Source organism: Lacerta agilis, chromosome 13 (assembly GCF_009819535.1).
Source record: "Lacerta agilis isolate rLacAgi1 chromosome 13, rLacAgi1.pri, whole genome shotgun sequence".
Taxonomy (NCBI): domain Eukaryota; kingdom Metazoa; phylum Chordata; class Lepidosauria; order Squamata; family Lacertidae; genus Lacerta; species Lacerta agilis.
This window is the reverse complement of record NC_046324.1, coordinates 45,517,266-45,534,829: the sequence shown is the minus strand read 5'-3', so window position 1 is coordinate 45,534,829 and position 17,564 is coordinate 45,517,266. Positions and strand designations below refer to the sequence as shown.

Below are 17,564 nucleotides of genomic sequence, written 5' to 3'. Positions count from 1 at the left end.
AGTTTTCATTCCATTCCTCTCAGGAAGGCAATAGAAGCTGTGGAACTCAATTCCACATGAGATTGGGCGGGCCCATCCATCACTATTTTTAAACAGACCTTGAATCCCCACTTTCTTCTCTATGTCCTGCAGATGCTAATGCAAAACGATGTTGCGGATTGACTTTGTACGTTGTGTCTGAAGAGGGAGAGTTTTAATTCTCTAGTTTATAAGTTTATAAGTCTGTTTGTAACCAAGCTTTCTTGGTTAGCTTTCTCTCTCTCTGTATAAGTTGGAAAAAAAAAGTTTTTAGCCAAGAGCTTGTCTGCTAATGCATTCTTTACTGACATACTGTTAATCCAGAAGCGGGCAGCTAAGGGAGGGGGCTTCCTCCCCTTATCTCTTTCTCCTGGTACTGCATGGCATTCTTTTTGGCTAGAGCTTTCAACTTTCCCTGAACTGAAAGTCAGGGTTTTGTTTTTTTAGTGGGTCAGAGCCGCGCATTCAGTTTTCTCTGAAGGACAGTCTCTGAACAGAGAGAGAGAGCTTTTAATTTTGAGCTGGATTTTCTGGGCTGAAAATCTTCCTGTTTTTGGAAAAGAAAGAGACCCCCCTTCTCCCTGAATACAGGTAGCTTCTTCTTCTGAAAGACAGTCTTTTAATTTGCTACCAAGGAGAGACTCCTTGACAGCCATTTGGACTCCTTCTTTGGAGGTCTTTAAGCAGAGGCTTGACAGCCCTTTGTCAGGCATGCTTTGATGGTGTCTCCTGCAGAGGGTTGGACTGGATGGCCCTTGTGGTCTCTTCCAACCCTATGATTCTATTCTGTGATTATATATTGAAAGACCCCTGGATAGTTTGATCTTCCTTCCTATATGTAAGTCACCCCTTTTACCTTGTTCTCTGTGCAACTAAGTCCTTTTAACTGAGTTTCCTTTCTCTATGCAAATCTCTTAAGTCCTTTTAACTGACCTTCCTTTTTCTCCCTTTTAAGTCTTTTAAACTGAGATTCTTTGTCTCTCTCTCTAATGCTTTTTAAGTTCTTTTATTTGACATGTAGCTTCTACTGATGTGTAGCATTCCTAGCCTCTCTATAAATGGTATTTAGACTTTACCTGAGTTTGTAAAACTTTGGCTTTTGTCTGTAGCCCCTTTTATTTGATACTATTTGCCTGGCTTTTATTTGATACTATTTGCATGGCCTTTTTAATATTTCTATGTTATTGGCATAATATCTGGCTTTTACTGTAAGCTCTGTCTTTGTGCTACTTGCTCTTAGTGCATACCTCTCTGGCATATCATTAATCAATGAAAAGCGCCCCTTCCTTGGAGCGCCCCTTCCCTGGATGGCGCAGGAATTCCTGGCCGAGGGATGTGAGAGTTGCCAGATAGCCAGAGACAGGATAATTCTTTAATGGATGGTCCTGCCGGTTGGAGGGAAAGGCGGGAGGTACCAGGGGCAGCCAGGGGCTGCTTAACCCCCACTTTGAGATAAGAGTGTGAGACAGGAATTTTCACCCAATAATGAACTCAAGGCTGAAACCCTTTAAGTAAAAGCTTTTCTGTAACCTGTTTAGATGAAACCTTTTCTGATAGATATGAACCTTGATTAGTAGTGCATTCCTTACTGGCATATTAAGCCAGGAAAGGAATAGATCAAGAGGGGCCCACTCAAGGAGACAGGCAGGCACCAGGAACGAACTCAAGACCTTTTGCCTTGAAGATAAGTCCTTGATAACAGGAATTTTCAAGAATGTTACTAATGGTGTGACGTGCAAGAAGCAGATTCCTGGGGAGGGGGAATGAGGGGTTTGAAGATGATATAAACTGTATGCAACTGATGCTCGGTGCAGTTCGCTGTGAATTATCACGCGGGTGCCTTCCTGCCATTCTAAATGACAGGAATAAAAACTCTTTCTCTATTTCAAATCCTCAGTGTCTTTTTTGACTCCTTCCTCCCTCACCCCCCCCGGGTGCAACAAAGAACCCAAGGTTAACGGAAAGGTCTGCAATAAGGCTACAGTGTCCTTGTTGGGTTTTTGATTGGTTTTGCATTGGCTTTGGTGGCAGCTAAGGATTGTTGTGAGGCAGACATTTTAATGGCTCTATGTCACATTGGGGGAATTGCATTTTAAATGTGCTTGTAAGCCGCTGTGTGAAGGTGGTTCTTGAAAAACAAGATTATGAATTTATGAAATGAGAATAAAAAAAAGCACATTTATCATCTTCAGTTCTTTCTCTGCAAATTTGTTCCGTCTCTCAAATTCACAGCTGGCGTGACTAGTCCCCTCCTAACAATTCCATGGTCACATCCAAACCATACATGCAACCCAGTTTACCTCAGAGAATCTTGGGAACTGCAGTTTACCCCTCACTGAGCTATAATTCCCAGCACCCTCAACAAACTACAGTTCCCAGGATTCTTGGAGGGAGAACCATGTGATTTAAATGTATGTTGGGGATGTGATCCATGTTATAAATGCATGAAAAGAGAAGGGAGAGGGAGAGGGAGGAGTCTGGCTCTGCCTTTAGGCAATGTGAGGTGTTAATGGAGTGCCATTTGAGGGCAGCAAATACTCAAATTATGTAGTTCATTTTGCTACCACAGAGGAAACTGTTTGCAGTTTCCCTTTGGGCAGCAAGAGGCCACCGTCCAATGAAATGGATAGGCAATAGGTTCAGGGTAGAGAAAAGGTTAAATATATCCACACAGTTCATAATTTAGTGACAAACGTAGGAAACTATATTATATACTAAGTCAGATCTTGTATCCAACTACCCCAATAATGTCTATTTCAGGGACAGTCAAACTGGTGTCATCCATATATTAACTACAACCCCTATCAGCCCCAGCCAGGCTGGCCAAAGGTCAGGAATTATGGGAGTTGTAGTCCAAAACATCTGAAGCACACCATATTGGCTATCCCTGGTCCTCCCCGCCCTGCCCTTGACAGATAGCTCCCTAGGGTCTGAGGCAAAGAAGGGTTTCCCTCACTACAAGCAACTTTTTTTAAAATGGAGATGTCGAGAACATAACCGGGAGATTTCTGCATGCAAAACATGTGACCTGCTGCTGAGCTGTGGAACTCATTGCCACAAGATTAATGAAGACCATTTTTTTAAAGATTAAATATAGTATTGCAGCGCTAAAATCACACCCCACCTATACGTTTAAAGCACATGGTTTCCCTCCAAGAATCTTGGGAACTGTAATTCATTAAGGATCCTGGGAACTGTAGCTCTGTGAGGGATAAGCTACAGTTCCCAAGATCCTTTGGGGGGGGCAACCATGTGCTTTAAATGTAAGGTGTGCTTCTGACCTGCTTTATCTTTTCTTAGCTTCACTTTGATTATTACCCTGACACAGGGTAATTTTTTAAAAAAATAATAATATATTTTTTTAATTAAAAGAAGCTTTAAAATAAACTCTCCCCTCTTTTTGCACGCTAAAAGCAGGTTCTTATTTCCGATTTTCAAATCTCTCTTGGCTTAACAAGATAATTCCATCCCTGCTTCCTCTTCAAAGTTAATAAGCTGTTTGCCCAGGGATTCAGCCTGGTTGCCTGTCCATAGGATTCTGGGTGGTCTCAGGACACAGATGACAATTTTTGCTTGTCACTCAGCCAATATCCTGTCCATTCTCTCTCTCTCTCTCTCTCTCTCTCTCTCTCTCTCTCTCTCTCAGCTAATCAAGTCTTGCATTCCAGATGGTCAAGGCTCAAGGAGACCAGAGAGACACTTGCCTCGAAGCAAGCATTCTTTGCCCTTCCTCAAAAAATTGTGTATATGTGTGTGTGTGTTATAGTCTGGCATTAAAAGGAGAGAAATAGAAGGTTTTCTTTTGGTCGTGCCAACTGCATGTCTGGATGAGAGAAAGTCATGAGAGCAGACGGCTCAAGAGAGATGAATGAATCTGTCAGTTCCATTTTCTCATTTTCACAGTCTTGAATTTTGTCCACCTAACTGCGGCACACATTTGCAATGCTTTTTTTCTATTTTAAACTGCATGAAAATGTGTAGGCACCACACATGTGTAGCTGTGCCTAAGAAATCATTCCCCCCTCCCAAGCAATGTTCCTCTGTAAAATGCATTTGTGTCAGGTATTTTCACTAATATAGGCTATTTTATTTTGGTACACGTTCTTCGGTCGGAGAACTGCACTGCAAATTTCAGAGAAGTGCGGACTTCGAAGCGGATTTGTGGGTCCGGTCATGCATTGCTTTGGGAAGGGCGAACTTGGTAGGTTCATGCCCTACCCAATGGCCTGTGCCAGTGGTGGCAAGGCTGGTTATTTGCCATTCATGGATGATGGAGGGACTGCCAAGTCCCAGATCTAGTGCAATCCAACACTCAACATATTGGCTGCTCTCCAGGTTCTTAGGAGATCGCATGAGAGGGTGGATTGACAACTGAAGCAGTAAACTGGTAGCAAGCTCTTATCGAGGCCTGGGCAATGGCAACCGACATTTCCAAGAGGTTGAAGAATCTCAGACCAGGTGCCAGGTGTGAGGGGACCATGGGAAGGTTCTCTCCAGACCCATCACTGCATCCCAAGTGATCTCCCCCACCCCCAGTGAGCATGCAAGGAAGAAGAGGCAGGAATAAGGACTAGAGTCTTGACATGGATAAAGGTAAAGGGACCCCTGACCATTAGGTCCAGTCGCGGATGACTCTGGGGTTTCAGCGCTCATCTCGCTTTATTGGCCAAGGAAGCCGGCGTACAGGTTCCAGGTCATGTGGCCAGCATGACTAAGCTGCTTCTGACGAACCAGAGCAGCGCACGGAAATGCCGTTTACCTTCCCGCCGGAGCGGTACCTGTTTATCTACTTGCACTTTGACGTGCTTTCAAACTGCTAGGTTGGCAGGAGCAGGGACCGAGCAACAGAAGCTCACCCCGTCGTGGGGATTCGAACCGCCAACCTTCTGATCGGCAAGCCCTAGGCTCTGTGTTCATGCAAGGAAGCAGGGGCAGGAATAAGGACTAGATGCTTGACGTGGATATGCTGGCGTAAATTGATGTTTGGTCTGATCCACCTAGGATCTTCAAGGTGTTTCAGAGACCAGAGGAGGGGACTGCAGAATTAATCCATCGGGTTGTTTTCTCTGGGAAACAGACAAGCCCTCTGTTTGGCATTGAGGACCCCTACATAGGTGTCTTGCCTGAGGGTTTGCAAAAACCTTGAGTTGCTCCTGTGTGTGTGTGTGTGTGTGAGAGAGAGAGAGAGAGAGAAATAGAGAGATGGAATTTTGTACATAAGAGGTTTCACACTTTCTACTCCTGCGTGACGACCTATGACAAGGAATTAGGGTTCTAGATCAGTGGTCAGCAAACTTTTTCTGCAAGGGGCCGGTCCACTGTCCCTCAGACCTTGTGGGGGGCCGGACTATTTTTTTTTTTGGGGGGGAGAACGAATTCTTATGCCCCACAAATAACCCAGAGATGCATTTTAAACAAAAGGACACATTCCACTCATGTTAAAACACGCTGATTCCTGGACCGTCCACAGGCCGGATTTAGAAGGCAATTGGGCCGGATCCGGCCCCCGGGCCTTAGTTTGCCTACCTGTGTTCTAGATCAGTGTTTTTCAACCTTTTTTGGGCAAGGGCACACTTGTTTTATGAAAAAAATCACGAGGCACACCACCATTAGAAAATGTTAAAAAATTTAACTCTGTGCCTATATTGACTATATATAAAGTAATTCTCTTGAATAGGAATCAAATAAACACAATTTTTCCCACGGCACACCAGGCAACATCTCGCGGCACACTAGTGTGCCGCGGAACAGTGGTTGAAAAACACTGTTCTACATCATATAGAAGAGGTGACGAACCTTTTAAATGATACTTGGAGCAAGCAACAAACCTACATAAAGGGAATGGCTGGAATATTTAGGCTGTACGGGTGGTTCATAAAATTGCAATATGTTCTTTCTCCTACTAGAACCACGGACGGGAGCCCAATAGCACCGATGGGCAACAGGTACAGGGCAGACAAAATGAACCACCTCTTTTGACAGTGCATAATTAAATTATGGAAGTCATTACTGCAAGATTAGTCATGGCTATTGGCGTGGATGGCTTTTTTTGGGGGGGGGGGAGATTTAGAAGTCACAGGGGAGAGATCTGTCACAGGCAGATTAGCCATGGTTGCCAAAATTTTGGAGCCTGTCTCCTTCAGACTGTTAGATCCTTGGGGTGACCATCACCTGTGTGCCCTGCTTGCAAAGGAGGGATCCGGAGGGAGGCGACTTGGGGCAAGAGACTAGCTTGCTACCCTGCCCCTCCCTTGTTGAATCACTGTGAATCTTTTTGTTAATCAAATCACATACTGGAAATTAAAATCGGGCTGCAGTTCTAAACATGCTTGGTCAAAACATTTAACTCTCATAAAAACCCCATTAAGACTTCATAGAAAATACGATTAGGATGTTACAGCTAGGTAGCCGTGTTGGTCTGCCATAGTCAAAACAAAATAAAAAATAAAAAATCCTTCCAGTAGCACCTTAGAGACCAACTAAGTTTGTTCTTGGTATGAGCTTTTGTGTGCATCTGAAGAAGTGTGCATGCACACAAAAGCTCATACCAAAAACAAACTTAGTTGGTCTCTAAGGTGCTACTGGAAGGATTTTTTTTATTTTTTATTTTGTTTTGACGATTAGGATGGGAAGCTTTAATGCAAAATATGCCGTTGTTTCTCTTTCGTAACTGCGGCATGCGGGAGAAAGGTCCCCAGAAATGCAAATGTATTTCTGATGCCAGTACCCTGGAGTTTCCAGAGGCGTTCGGCTGCTTTTGGAAACAGAATTGTGCACGAGATGTAGCTGGGTCTGTTTCTGTAAAGCAGGGGTCACCAACCTGGTGCCTGTGGGGGCAATGACACTCTTCTTGCACCCATCCCTTGGCCATGAGGTGGTTTGGGTGGTTACCTTTCCCCGCTCTGAAATGTACATAGAGCTGAAGGAGGAAGTGGGGAAGAGCGTCACTCTTCCCTACTTCCTCTTTCAGATTGATGCACTTTTCAAGGCTCACACTGAGTCTACCGGATCCGACCCTGACCCAGATTCCTTGGGAAAGTGAAGTCTGTGCGTGCAAGAGCACTTTTTTTTGGGGGGGGCGTGACTTGCTGTGAAGGGGGTTGAACTGGGTAAAAGAGAAAACTGGAAGGGGAGGTGCTCATGGCATACCCTCCAACATTTCTCAGATGAAAATAGGGACATCCTATTCAATAATAGTAATAATAATAATAATAATAATAATAATAATAATAATAATACCCCACCCATCTGACTGGGTTGCCCCATCCACTCTGGGTGGCTTCCTACATATAATAATGACAATAAAACGTTGAAAAAACTTCCCTATACAATGGTACCTCGTGTTGGTAATCTCCAAGTTACGGAATCTTTGGGTTACGGCCGTGGCAAACCGGGAAGTTTGCACCGTGTGCATGTACAGAAGCATTTTGTGCGCCACGTGTGTGCACAGAAGTGCTCTATCGCGCCATGCGTGTGCGCAGAAGTGGCGCCTCCAGTTATGGATGAAACGAATTAAATCCGTAATCAGAGGTACCACTGTACAGGGCTGCCTTCACATGTCTTCTGAAGGTTGTACAGTTACTTATCTCCTTGGCTCAGGGGTCGCACAACTCCATACCCTCCGTTATTTCTCTGCTGAAAATAGGGACGTCCCTAAGGAAAAGTGGGACATTCCAGGATCAAATCAGAAACCCTAGAAAATAGGGACACTTGGAGGGTCTGCCATGGCACGCCCTAAAAAAACACAAATATGCCCACAGGCCTAAAAAGGTTGGTGACCCCTGATGTAAGACAATTCTAACGTTTTCCATAGATATTGTTTTGCCCATGCTCAACACACAGAGATAAAGTGATTTGCCCCTCCCATACATGTCCCCTTAACCGGAGCCAATTCCGTTTCCCATCTGCGTTGTACGCAAAACTGTCACGGACAGAAGGAAGTTTGGGGGGGGGGGACGATCAAGGAAAGACACGAGGCCGGCAGCGGCAACTGTTTCTAGCTGCGAAGCCACAGAGAGAGGACAATGGCGCCATCACAGCACCGCTGAGCTGCACAGCACTGAAGCACGATGGGAATAAAGGAATGCAGAAGCCACGGCGAGTTCCATACAGTAGTCACCTTCGCCTCTCCGCCTGGGGCATTGTGGGAGGGTGTCAGGAGATGGCGGTGAGGAGAAGTGTGGAAGGACGCGGGCTCCGTCAAGAGATCCTCCCCTCCCTCCAGCAGGTCTAAGTCTGGGATGGCTAGAGAGACACTCTCACAGCTCAGAGCCTCCTTCGGGGACAAAATTAAGGAGACAAAAAGGCATCAGCAGGTGGGGGAAAAGGCAATTCCAAGCATCTGCCCCACAGAAGTTGGGGGTGGACACTTCAATGCTCTTGGGGCGGGGGGCAACAGGACTTAGTTCTCTGGGCAGTGGCCCAGAGAGCGGAAGCGAATTTTGTGGGACAGACTCCCTTCGCCGGTGGTCAGGCTTTGAGGGCCAGTGGTGCCTAGTGGACAGAGCACTGGACTAAGACTGTGGAGCCCTGGGTTCAAATCCTTACTCAACCATGAAGCTCACTGGGGGATGCCGAGCCGGTCAATCTCTCTCAGCCTAACCTACCTCGCAGGGTTGTTGTGAGGACAACAGGCCAGGGGAATTGCATGCTCCCGAACTTCTGAAATCTAACAGGGCTATCGAAAGAGCCATTAAGAGCAGCAGTCGGGGCAGGCAGATCATGTCTGCAATATGGGGCATGGTACAACGCTCTCCCACATATGAGAGTCTGTGTAAAGTAGTGGTTGGAGTATCATAATAGGACCGGGAGAGCTGGGCTCAAATCCCCAGAGGGTAACTTTGGGCCGGTCACTGTCTCGCAACCTAGGCTACCTCGCAGGGCAGTTGGGAGACTAGACTAGATGGACAGAAGGAGCCAGGTACACAACTTCTGGGGGAAGAATGGAACTGAAAAATGTAATGAATAAAGAAAATGAATTTCAGTGTGCTCGCCCAGGAAAGCTTCCCAGGTGATGGGTAATGAGTGGCACCAACGTTCGCATTTCCCATCTTGGGTTGGTTCTGCTGGGACTCCTCAAACAAAATCCTAAAATTATGCAGCAGTAAAAACTGTGATCCCTGGGGGAGAGGCGTCACACTGAAGTGTGACAAACCCTTTTCACTTACAGCTTCTGAAAACAGCAGCCGAAACAATTGGCCACGTCACTGACGTTGCTTGCCTCACCTCCATCCATTCACTGGAGGTGGTGGAATGTCTTCAAACCACTAACATGGGTTTATTCATTTCGCTGGAGCTACTCAAGTGAAGATTAAAGGTAAAGGGACCCCTGAGCGTTAGGTCCAGTCGCGGATGACTCTGGGGTTGTTGCGCTCATCTCGCTTTACTGGCCGAGGGGGCTGGCATACAGCTTCCGGGTCATGTGGCCAGCATGACCAAGCCACTTCTGGCAAACCAGAGCAGCGCACGGAAACACCATTTACCTTCCTGCTGGAGCAGTACCTATTTATCTACTTGCACTTTGACGTGCTTTTGAACTGCTAAGCTGGCAGGAGCAGGGACTGAGCAACAGGAGCTCACCCCGTCACGGGGATTCGAACCGCCGACCTTCTGATCAGCAAGCCCTAGGCTCTGTGGTTTAGGCCACAGCGCCACCTGCGTCCCTGACAAGTGAGGATTGGTTGAATACAACACAGTGTTCTCACAAACGACACTGTGGGCAAATGTTATTGATATATATCAGGCATGACAACCAGGAATGGTGGTCAGGGGAACAGGTGGAAATGATCCAGTTGGTTTGTGCTCCAGACTTACCCCAGGCCCAGCCTCTAACTCCCCACACCCTCTGGAGGGAGCTTTTAAAAATCTTGCCCATTGTTCTATTTTTCGCTTTACCAGTGCAGGATGCTTCAGCAGGAGGGGTGACCCTGGTTTAGAAGTGCCCTGGCCGCCATCGGGGACTCTGACTGGAGTGTTGGCCGCCCTGGACATCTCCAGCTCGATCTCGGCATCCATCTCGGCGTCCTCTTTGGCCTCCTTGTTGCTTTCCTCCAAGTGCTTCATCAGGACAGCCACTACCACGTTGACCAGGACAAACTGGGCGATGAGGACGAAGGTGACGAAGTAAACCGGGGAAATGATGGGCAGGTAGCTGAGGCAGTGCTTGTCGTCCCTGTGGCATTCCCGGAGCGTGTCCTGGGAAAAGGCAAAGACATAAGGAAATCCTGTAAGGGCAGACTTGCTAGATCAAACCAAGGTGGGCCTCTCAATTCTAGCATCCTGTGCTGGCTGGGGGTGACAGAAGTTGTAGTCCAGAACATCTGGAAGGCACCTGGTTGGTGAAGGCTGCTAATGCCACTGTACTGGAAGAAGTGAGGATCACCAGTATCAAAGCGATGATTTTTCAACATCAACTTCATTGGACTGGTCATGTTGTGCAGATGACTGATTATCGTACAGTCATACCTCGAGTTGCGTACGCTCCACGTTGTGTACGTTCGACTTACGGACTTCCACGACCCGGAAGTCCTCCCCGGAGTGTGCGCGACGCACGGGTGCGCAGAAGCGCAAAAACATGCAAACTTTCGGGTTTTCTGTTTTTTGGGGGAGGGGCGTTCGTGGTAAGCACGCCCGTGTTACGTAGCGCGATCCAGAATGGATCGCGGTGCGTAACACGGGGTACCACTGTATTCCAAAGCAACTACAGTGGTGCCCCGCTAGACGAATGCCTCGGAAGACGAAAAACTCACTAGACGAAGGCATTCGTCTAGCAGAAGGCTGCCCCGCAAGACAAATTTGTCTATGGGGCTGCCTCGCAAGATGAATTTTTTTCGTCTTTTTTTCCCGTCTAGCGAAAGCGCGGCTGTCATTGCCGCTTCGCTAGACGAAAAACCCGCTAGACGAAAATTTTCGCAGAACGAATTATTTTCGTCTAGCGGGGCACCACTGTACTCTATTCCGAACTTAAAAGCAGAAGGTGTAATGCTGGTGGTCAACAAAAGAGGCTTAAAGACTCTTTCAAGGCAAATCTAAAAAAAAAATGTAGTATAAACACCGACAACTGGGAAACACTGGCCTGCGAATGCTCCAATAGGGGAACAGCCTTTACCAAAGGGGTCATGGGCTTTGAAGACTCTCGAACTCAGGAAGAAAGGAAGAAATGTGCTAAGAAAAAAGCACACTTGCCAAACCCTCACCATGACCAACTCCCGCCCGGAAACCCAGGAGCTTCCTGCAGCCAATCAGAAGCTGCGCTTTGGTATCCAAACGTTTTGGAAGTTGAACGGACTTCCGGAACAGATTCCATTCGACTTCCAAGGTACGACTGTATATAAATTGAGAAAAAGTGACAACGATAACTCTGATGGCTGAATCCTGTGGTGACCCTGAACCGATTCTCGCAGCGATGTCAAACTGTGGTGCCCAAAAATGAACCAGTTTGGGGAAAACGACACAGAGGGCTTTTCCTTACCTTCATGATCCCGTTCCAGTTGTCCCCCGTTGACACCCTGAAGAGGGTGAGGAAGGCCATGCCAAAGTTGTTGAAGGTCGCATGCCGGCTCAAGCCCTCGCAAGGGTTGTCCTCGCTGCAGTCTGCGAGGGAAAGGGAGTGAAGCCAAAACTGAGCCAGAGTGTGAATGTTGAAACACGTTGCCCATTGCTCCACCCAGCTAAGCTAACCCTGAGTAGCGTTTTGAAGACAAAAGATGTGCTGGCAAGAGCTCTCTCCTCATTGCAAGCCTGGCAGACTGAGCTTGGCATTTAGGGCACCCTCTAGAATGCCTGAGCACGCCATCCCCTGTAACCCCAAAAGGCCAATCCTGGCTCTCTAGCTACAGGGGTGGCCAACTCCCAAGAGACACAGAGTTAAAAACTCGCGGTGATCTACTCCCTTTTTGCGGGTTCAGGTCTAAAGTGTTGAGCTTTTTTTAGGAGGGAGGAAGGCCCATTTTGGGGGGTTCAGCCCATTTTTGGGGGGGTTCAGGTCAAAGTTGTAGGACTTTTTTTAGGGGGGAGGAAAGCCCCGTTTCTTTGGGGCGCAGGGCAAAAATGTTGAGTTTTTTTAGGCGAGCCAAAGTTGTTGAGCTTCTTTGGGGGGAGCCAGTGATCTATCGGTGATCTACCACAAATGTCCAGTGATCTACTGGTAGATCACAATCTACCTGCTGGACTTGCCTGCCTCTATAAAGTCCCAGGCACAGTTCGCTTCTCAGTCTAAGCAACTTGTCTCTGCTGTGTGGACAGGGAGCATAGGAAGCTGTCCTATACTGAACCAGACCCATTGCTCCATCTAGCTCAACATTGTCTACACTGACTGGCAGCGGCTCTCCAGGGTTTTAGGCAAGGGACCAGGGCCGGCGCGTCCATTTAGGTGAACTAGGCAATTGCCTAGGGGGGCAAAATGGAGGTGGCGCTGGCCAGGCTTGGGCGGAATGGGCTAGCAGCAGCTTCTCTGCTGCAGCGGAGAAACTGCTGCTTGCCTCTCCACCCCCCCACCTCCCGCTAAAGCAGGCTTTGGCGGGGGGTGGGCGGGGGGTGCCAGAAGGTGGTTCACCTAGGGTACAAGAAGCCCTAGCACCGGTCTTGCAAGGGACAATCTCCAGCCTTACCTGGAGATGCCAGGGGGTGAACTGGGGACCTTCTGCATTCAAAGCAGATGTCCTACCAGTGAGCCACAACCTCATTCCCTTAGGTTCCTGCTCTCTTGTTGCCGAACCTCCTGCTATCTTCCCCTGCTTCCTGCCTTGGAGCCTGAGACCCCTATCTTTTTATTTTTTAAATCATTTTATTTATTCAAATGACAACAGGGACTTCAACAACGCACAAGAACAGAAAAGCAAAGAAAACCAACAAAACGAAATGAATCAAAGCACAGTGTTCTTTCATTCACATTCCTTGGAAAAAAGGGGGTATTTGTCAGACTCCACATCCCATCAGTCCCAGGCAGCACTGCCAATGGCCAGGGATGATGGGAGTTGTGGTCCAGCAATATCTGGAGAGCCACAGGTTCCCCATTCTTGCTTTCTTGCAGGTAATCTCAGCCTTGGGTCCCCAGATGTTGTTGGACTACAACTCCCATTATCCTTGACCACTGGTCCCGCTAGCTAGGGATGATGGGTGTTGTAGTCCAAACAAAATCAGGGGACCCAAGGTTGAGCAAAGCTACTCCAATCCATCAGATTGCCACATCTACAAAGTCAGCAAGAACAAAATAGGGAAAATGGGAGAGGGGGAGATAGGGAGGGAAGGGGAGATGACTCACCTAACTTTCCAAACAACTCCACTCCCAGGGCAGCATAGATGAAAAAGAGGAGCATAAAGAGTAGGCCGAGATTCCCTACCTGGAAGAGAAGACAGTTAAAGAAGTGTCAGGCAAGTGGGGGTGTGTGTGTGCAAGTAGAGAGGAACCATTGCATATCAACGGCCAGTATTTCTGGTGTTTCTGTCTCTTGGTCACACTGAACTTTCAGCTCCCGCACACAATAGTTATGAGGAAAGGCAACTCTCTAACCAAACTAGACCACGCCTGCATGCAGTCAACCTCTGCTCCACCCTTTTCATGCCTTTTCTGGTTCTGGGAGACAAGCAGAGAGGGCAGCTTGTCGCAGCAGGAGGGGGAGACACTTGCGACTCTTCACCAGCCAGACTCATCTCTGCCTCTTGCCCTCTTTCCTCTCCTGCTTCTGCCTCTGATTCTGGACTTCTCTCTGCCGCAGACTCTCCCTGCTCACCAAGCCCTGTGACCTCTCCAGCTTCCGACACTTCCTCCTCTCAGCTCCCCCCTCTTCTCCCTCTGACCACTCACTGCTGTCCCACCACCACTCCCCGGGCTCTGAGCCTTCTCCCCTTGGTGTTTCCCCAGCTGGTTCTTCCCACCACTCCTCTACGTCCAACCAGTCCATGACATCCTGGCACTTTTTACGCCCTCCTTGCAAAGGATGCCAGCTGCATGGGATCGGCTGCTCCCATGTGGGTCACAACTGCGGGGGAGTAGTGGGACCGTAACATGTCAAAGTGGCTCCCAGGCTGCTGGAAGCCTTGCTGCCAGGATCAGGCCTACAGTGGGGAAATTAATTCCCAGGTCGGCTCCTGTTCTGCTCGCCATCTGATGCGGCTCTAGAAAATTATGTCAGTGGGTATTATCCTATCACAAATAATCACCATCCCTTGCTCCTCTGCCTTCTGGTTGACTGCAGAAAGCCACAAATGGCTGGCTTCCCACTGGGAACCATCATCTGAAGAAATGGGCAGAGAGCTGGCTTGAAAATTTGACTCTTTAGCAGCAGCACATGGCACATAAGGGGGCAGGGAATGATTTTCTTCCTGACACCGAGAATGCAAAGTCAGGGTGAAATCTGCCTTGGGCACAACTACGGTATGTGCATTCTGAGCTTGAGGGAATGAAAAATAAGAATCAAAATTCAATCCTGAGAAAGTCTGCACCCAGCTTAAATGATGCAAAGTACACATACCATCTGATTTACATATATTAAGCTGCTGTGGTGGTCAGGACAGGAGGGATAATGTATGCTCCACCCTCATTTCCAAACTAGGGATGGGTGAACTCCACATCAGGGGAGGCTTGATGTTCATATAAAGGACTTGGGAGCCCTGGGAAAATTGGATTTCCCAGGGTCCCTGGGAAAATTGGATTTCCCAGGGTCCCCGGAAACAGAGATGCAGCTTGTGTGTTTAGACCTTTAACCTCCCCCTTAAATAAATTCAGACAAGACTCAATTTTTTGGTTTGGTTTTTGGCAGAATTTAGGCCACAACTTTATTGATTACAGCAAGTGAGTGGTTGCATAGGCTCTGGTTCAACTAGCTCCCTTGCACCGTTGCAGGTAGCACTGACCCAGGGTTCCAGCATAGGTCAGCCTAGGGTGAACACCTGGAACAGCGGAAAGCCGGGGCCAGGCTAGTCCACCACCCAGATGTCTCCCTGGACTCAGGCATGGGCACAACCCCTCTCAGGGCTGACCAAACCATTGAGTCCCTGGATTCCTTTAACAGAATACCCTTCGCATAGGGATGGTGAGAGCGTTCCCCCATCCCTATCACCTGAATCAGAGCCTATCCTCAACCTTACAAGTTGTGACGATTTGCAATGTGGCAGGTGAAACCCAAATGGCAACAGCCAATCAGCCAAGTGGGGAAAATTCCTGTCGTGCCCCTGTCCCAACGACACACGGCGGCATAGCAAGGTCAAGCGCAAACCCTAAATATAGGGAGAGGTGGGTGGGTGTTCCGATGCACTGGCCCAAAAGAGGAAGCTCAGGGACATGTGCATGGGCTTATGTAGGTCCCTCGATCCCTTTAGCTAGCGTCCCATTGGTCTGATTACACCCAGCATCGAGGGACCTACCAATAGGGTGTTGTGGCTGTCCAAACGTTCCCACCCACAACACAAGGGTTTGGTTGCCACAACACAACACATGCCGTCTCTGAGGGAGGACCCGATTTAGCATCGTTCCAGCAGCTAGCCAGGAAGAAAGAGAGGCCTCCAGTGAGACCTTCACATGAAGCTGTTCCTAAAAGCACATTTCTTTCAATAGTATGACTCCTCATTGGTTTAAATGTCTCTCGCTGAGTACTTGCAAGAATTCGAGGACACATTTCAGTCAGTTTTTTGGGGGCAGGGGAAAGACACTGAGGGAGATTTTTTTAAAAAAAATAGAAAAAACCTGAGAGTAATGCGGTCTCTTTTTATCTGTGCATTTTTATACAACAGTGCATTTTTATACAACAATGGCATTTAAACCCATTGTTATGGAATCGTTGCACAACTTTCCAGTTCTGTGCTCATGGAAGTTCCTGGTCTACAGTTTTAGAAAATGCTGTTCAGGTTTTTTTTTCCTTTCCCTTTTTTTTGGGGGGGGAAAGACCCCACAAATGCACATTCCCAGGGAAAAAAAAATCAAAGCCGGTTCATTCTGGTTCTGGCAGGCTTACCTGCGGGAGGGCTTGGACCACCGTGTCCAGCAATGCCCGCATCCCTGTGGCCATTTTGAGCAGCTTCAGTACTAGAAGAGAAAACAAAGGGATCAACAAACAATGGAGCCTCCATTGTTCTTCAAGTGTACCTTAAAGAACAAGATGCCCTAGACAAACCATGGAGCAGGCCTGCCTGGTGCGTTCATGCTCTGCTTGTAAAGCATCCTGGGGATATCTAGCTGGTCATTGTTGATTGATGCCCTGGCTTTGGTCCTGCCCAGCAGGGCTCATGTTAAGTTCCTTCACAATTTCACTAAAAGTGAAGAAGGCTAATTCTGTCTGAGGAAATAACAGATGGGAGAGAACCACCTTGGACGCCAGGGCTGGTAGTCAGTACTGTGCTATTTTCCTACCCAGGGTGACATGAAGAAAGGGTTGCCCTCTGACAAGTAGCCCTGGTAACCCTCCAGAAGACTCCCAGCTCCCATAATCCCAGACCACTCGCCATATTCTGTCTGGGGCTGATGGGAGTCGGAGTGCAGCAACAGCTGGAGGGCCACAGCTGCCCCAACCCTGGAGTAGACAGTATGGGCCGAAGGCTCCAGTCCAATATACGTGCACCTGGGAGTAAGTCCCATTAAACTCTGCAGGGCTTACACTGTAAACAGACCCCCGCTGGCTTCGTAAACTCACAGGGGCACCTCACCAGACCCCAGATTTACCTCTAGCGATTCTGAGCACCCTCATGATCCGGATGATGGTGGGGTTGATGGGCAGCGCGGCGTTCATCTCAATCTCCTCCAGTGTGATGCCCATGATTGACAGCAGGACAATGGCAAGGTCCAGTTGGTTCCATCTAAGAGGGTAGACATGGGAAGGTATAATAACAGGTGGTAATACGAGTTGAGATTTGCAGAACTGGAAGGTAGATTTCTAGTCTTAACGAGCACCAAACCCCTTGATGAATAGAAAAGTATGACAATACAACATGGATGCAAACAAATATATACCTCCTGCCTCTTTCTATCACTCCTTTCTATCTGTCCCCCCCCCCCAGCATCTCTCTCCCTTCCTCTCTGTCACTCTTGCCAGGGGTCCAAACTGATTGCCCACGGGGAGCTTTCAAAATTACCCCAAGGGCCACACAAAGTAGACAGGGGGCTACAAGCAGCCCACTCCTGGTGTAAAACAAGCATACCCATTTTTAATCTAGTGGGTGGACTTTAGATGACCCTTGAGGTGCCTTTCAACCCTACGATTCTATGTTTCTACGACTTCATCAGCAACAATGTCAGCACAGACACTGAGGTCCTGCTCTGAGGGCCTTCTGGCAGTTCCCTCACTGCGAGAGGTGAAGTTACAGGGAACCAGGCAGAGGGCCTTCTCGGTGGTGGCACCCGCCCTGTGGAACACCCTTCCATCAGATGTCAAGGAGATCAATAACTATACAACTTTTAGGAGGCATCTGAAACAAGCCCTGTTTTTAATGTTTGATCATTTAATGTGTTTTTATATTTTACTGGAAGCTTCCCAGAATGGCTGGGGCAATCCAGCTAGATGTGTGGGATACAAATAATAATTTAATAATATTATTAAAATTAATGGTCAACCCAA

The 17,564-nt window shown here is 47.9% G+C and overlaps 1 protein-coding gene across 1 annotated transcript in view; it reads right to left on the bottom strand.

The window, feature by feature from the left end:
* Nucleotides 1–17,564, bottom strand: part of CACNA1H (calcium voltage-gated channel subunit alpha1 H) — a 393,556-nt gene that overhangs the window by 8,020 nt on the left and 367,972 nt on the right. Inside the window, exons 28-33 of the mRNA XM_033166592.1 lie at nt 16,673–16,806; nt 15,969–16,039; nt 13,280–13,358; nt 11,489–11,610; nt 9,913–10,212; nt 8,138–8,293 (exon numbers count right to left, since the gene is read on the bottom strand). Coding sequence (XP_033022483.1) covers nt 8,138–8,293; nt 9,913–10,212; nt 11,489–11,610; nt 13,280–13,358; nt 15,969–16,039; nt 16,673–16,806 — 862 coding nt within the window. The remainder of the gene's footprint in view (nt 1–8,137; nt 8,294–9,912; nt 10,213–11,488; nt 11,611–13,279; nt 13,359–15,968; nt 16,040–16,672; nt 16,807–17,564) is intronic.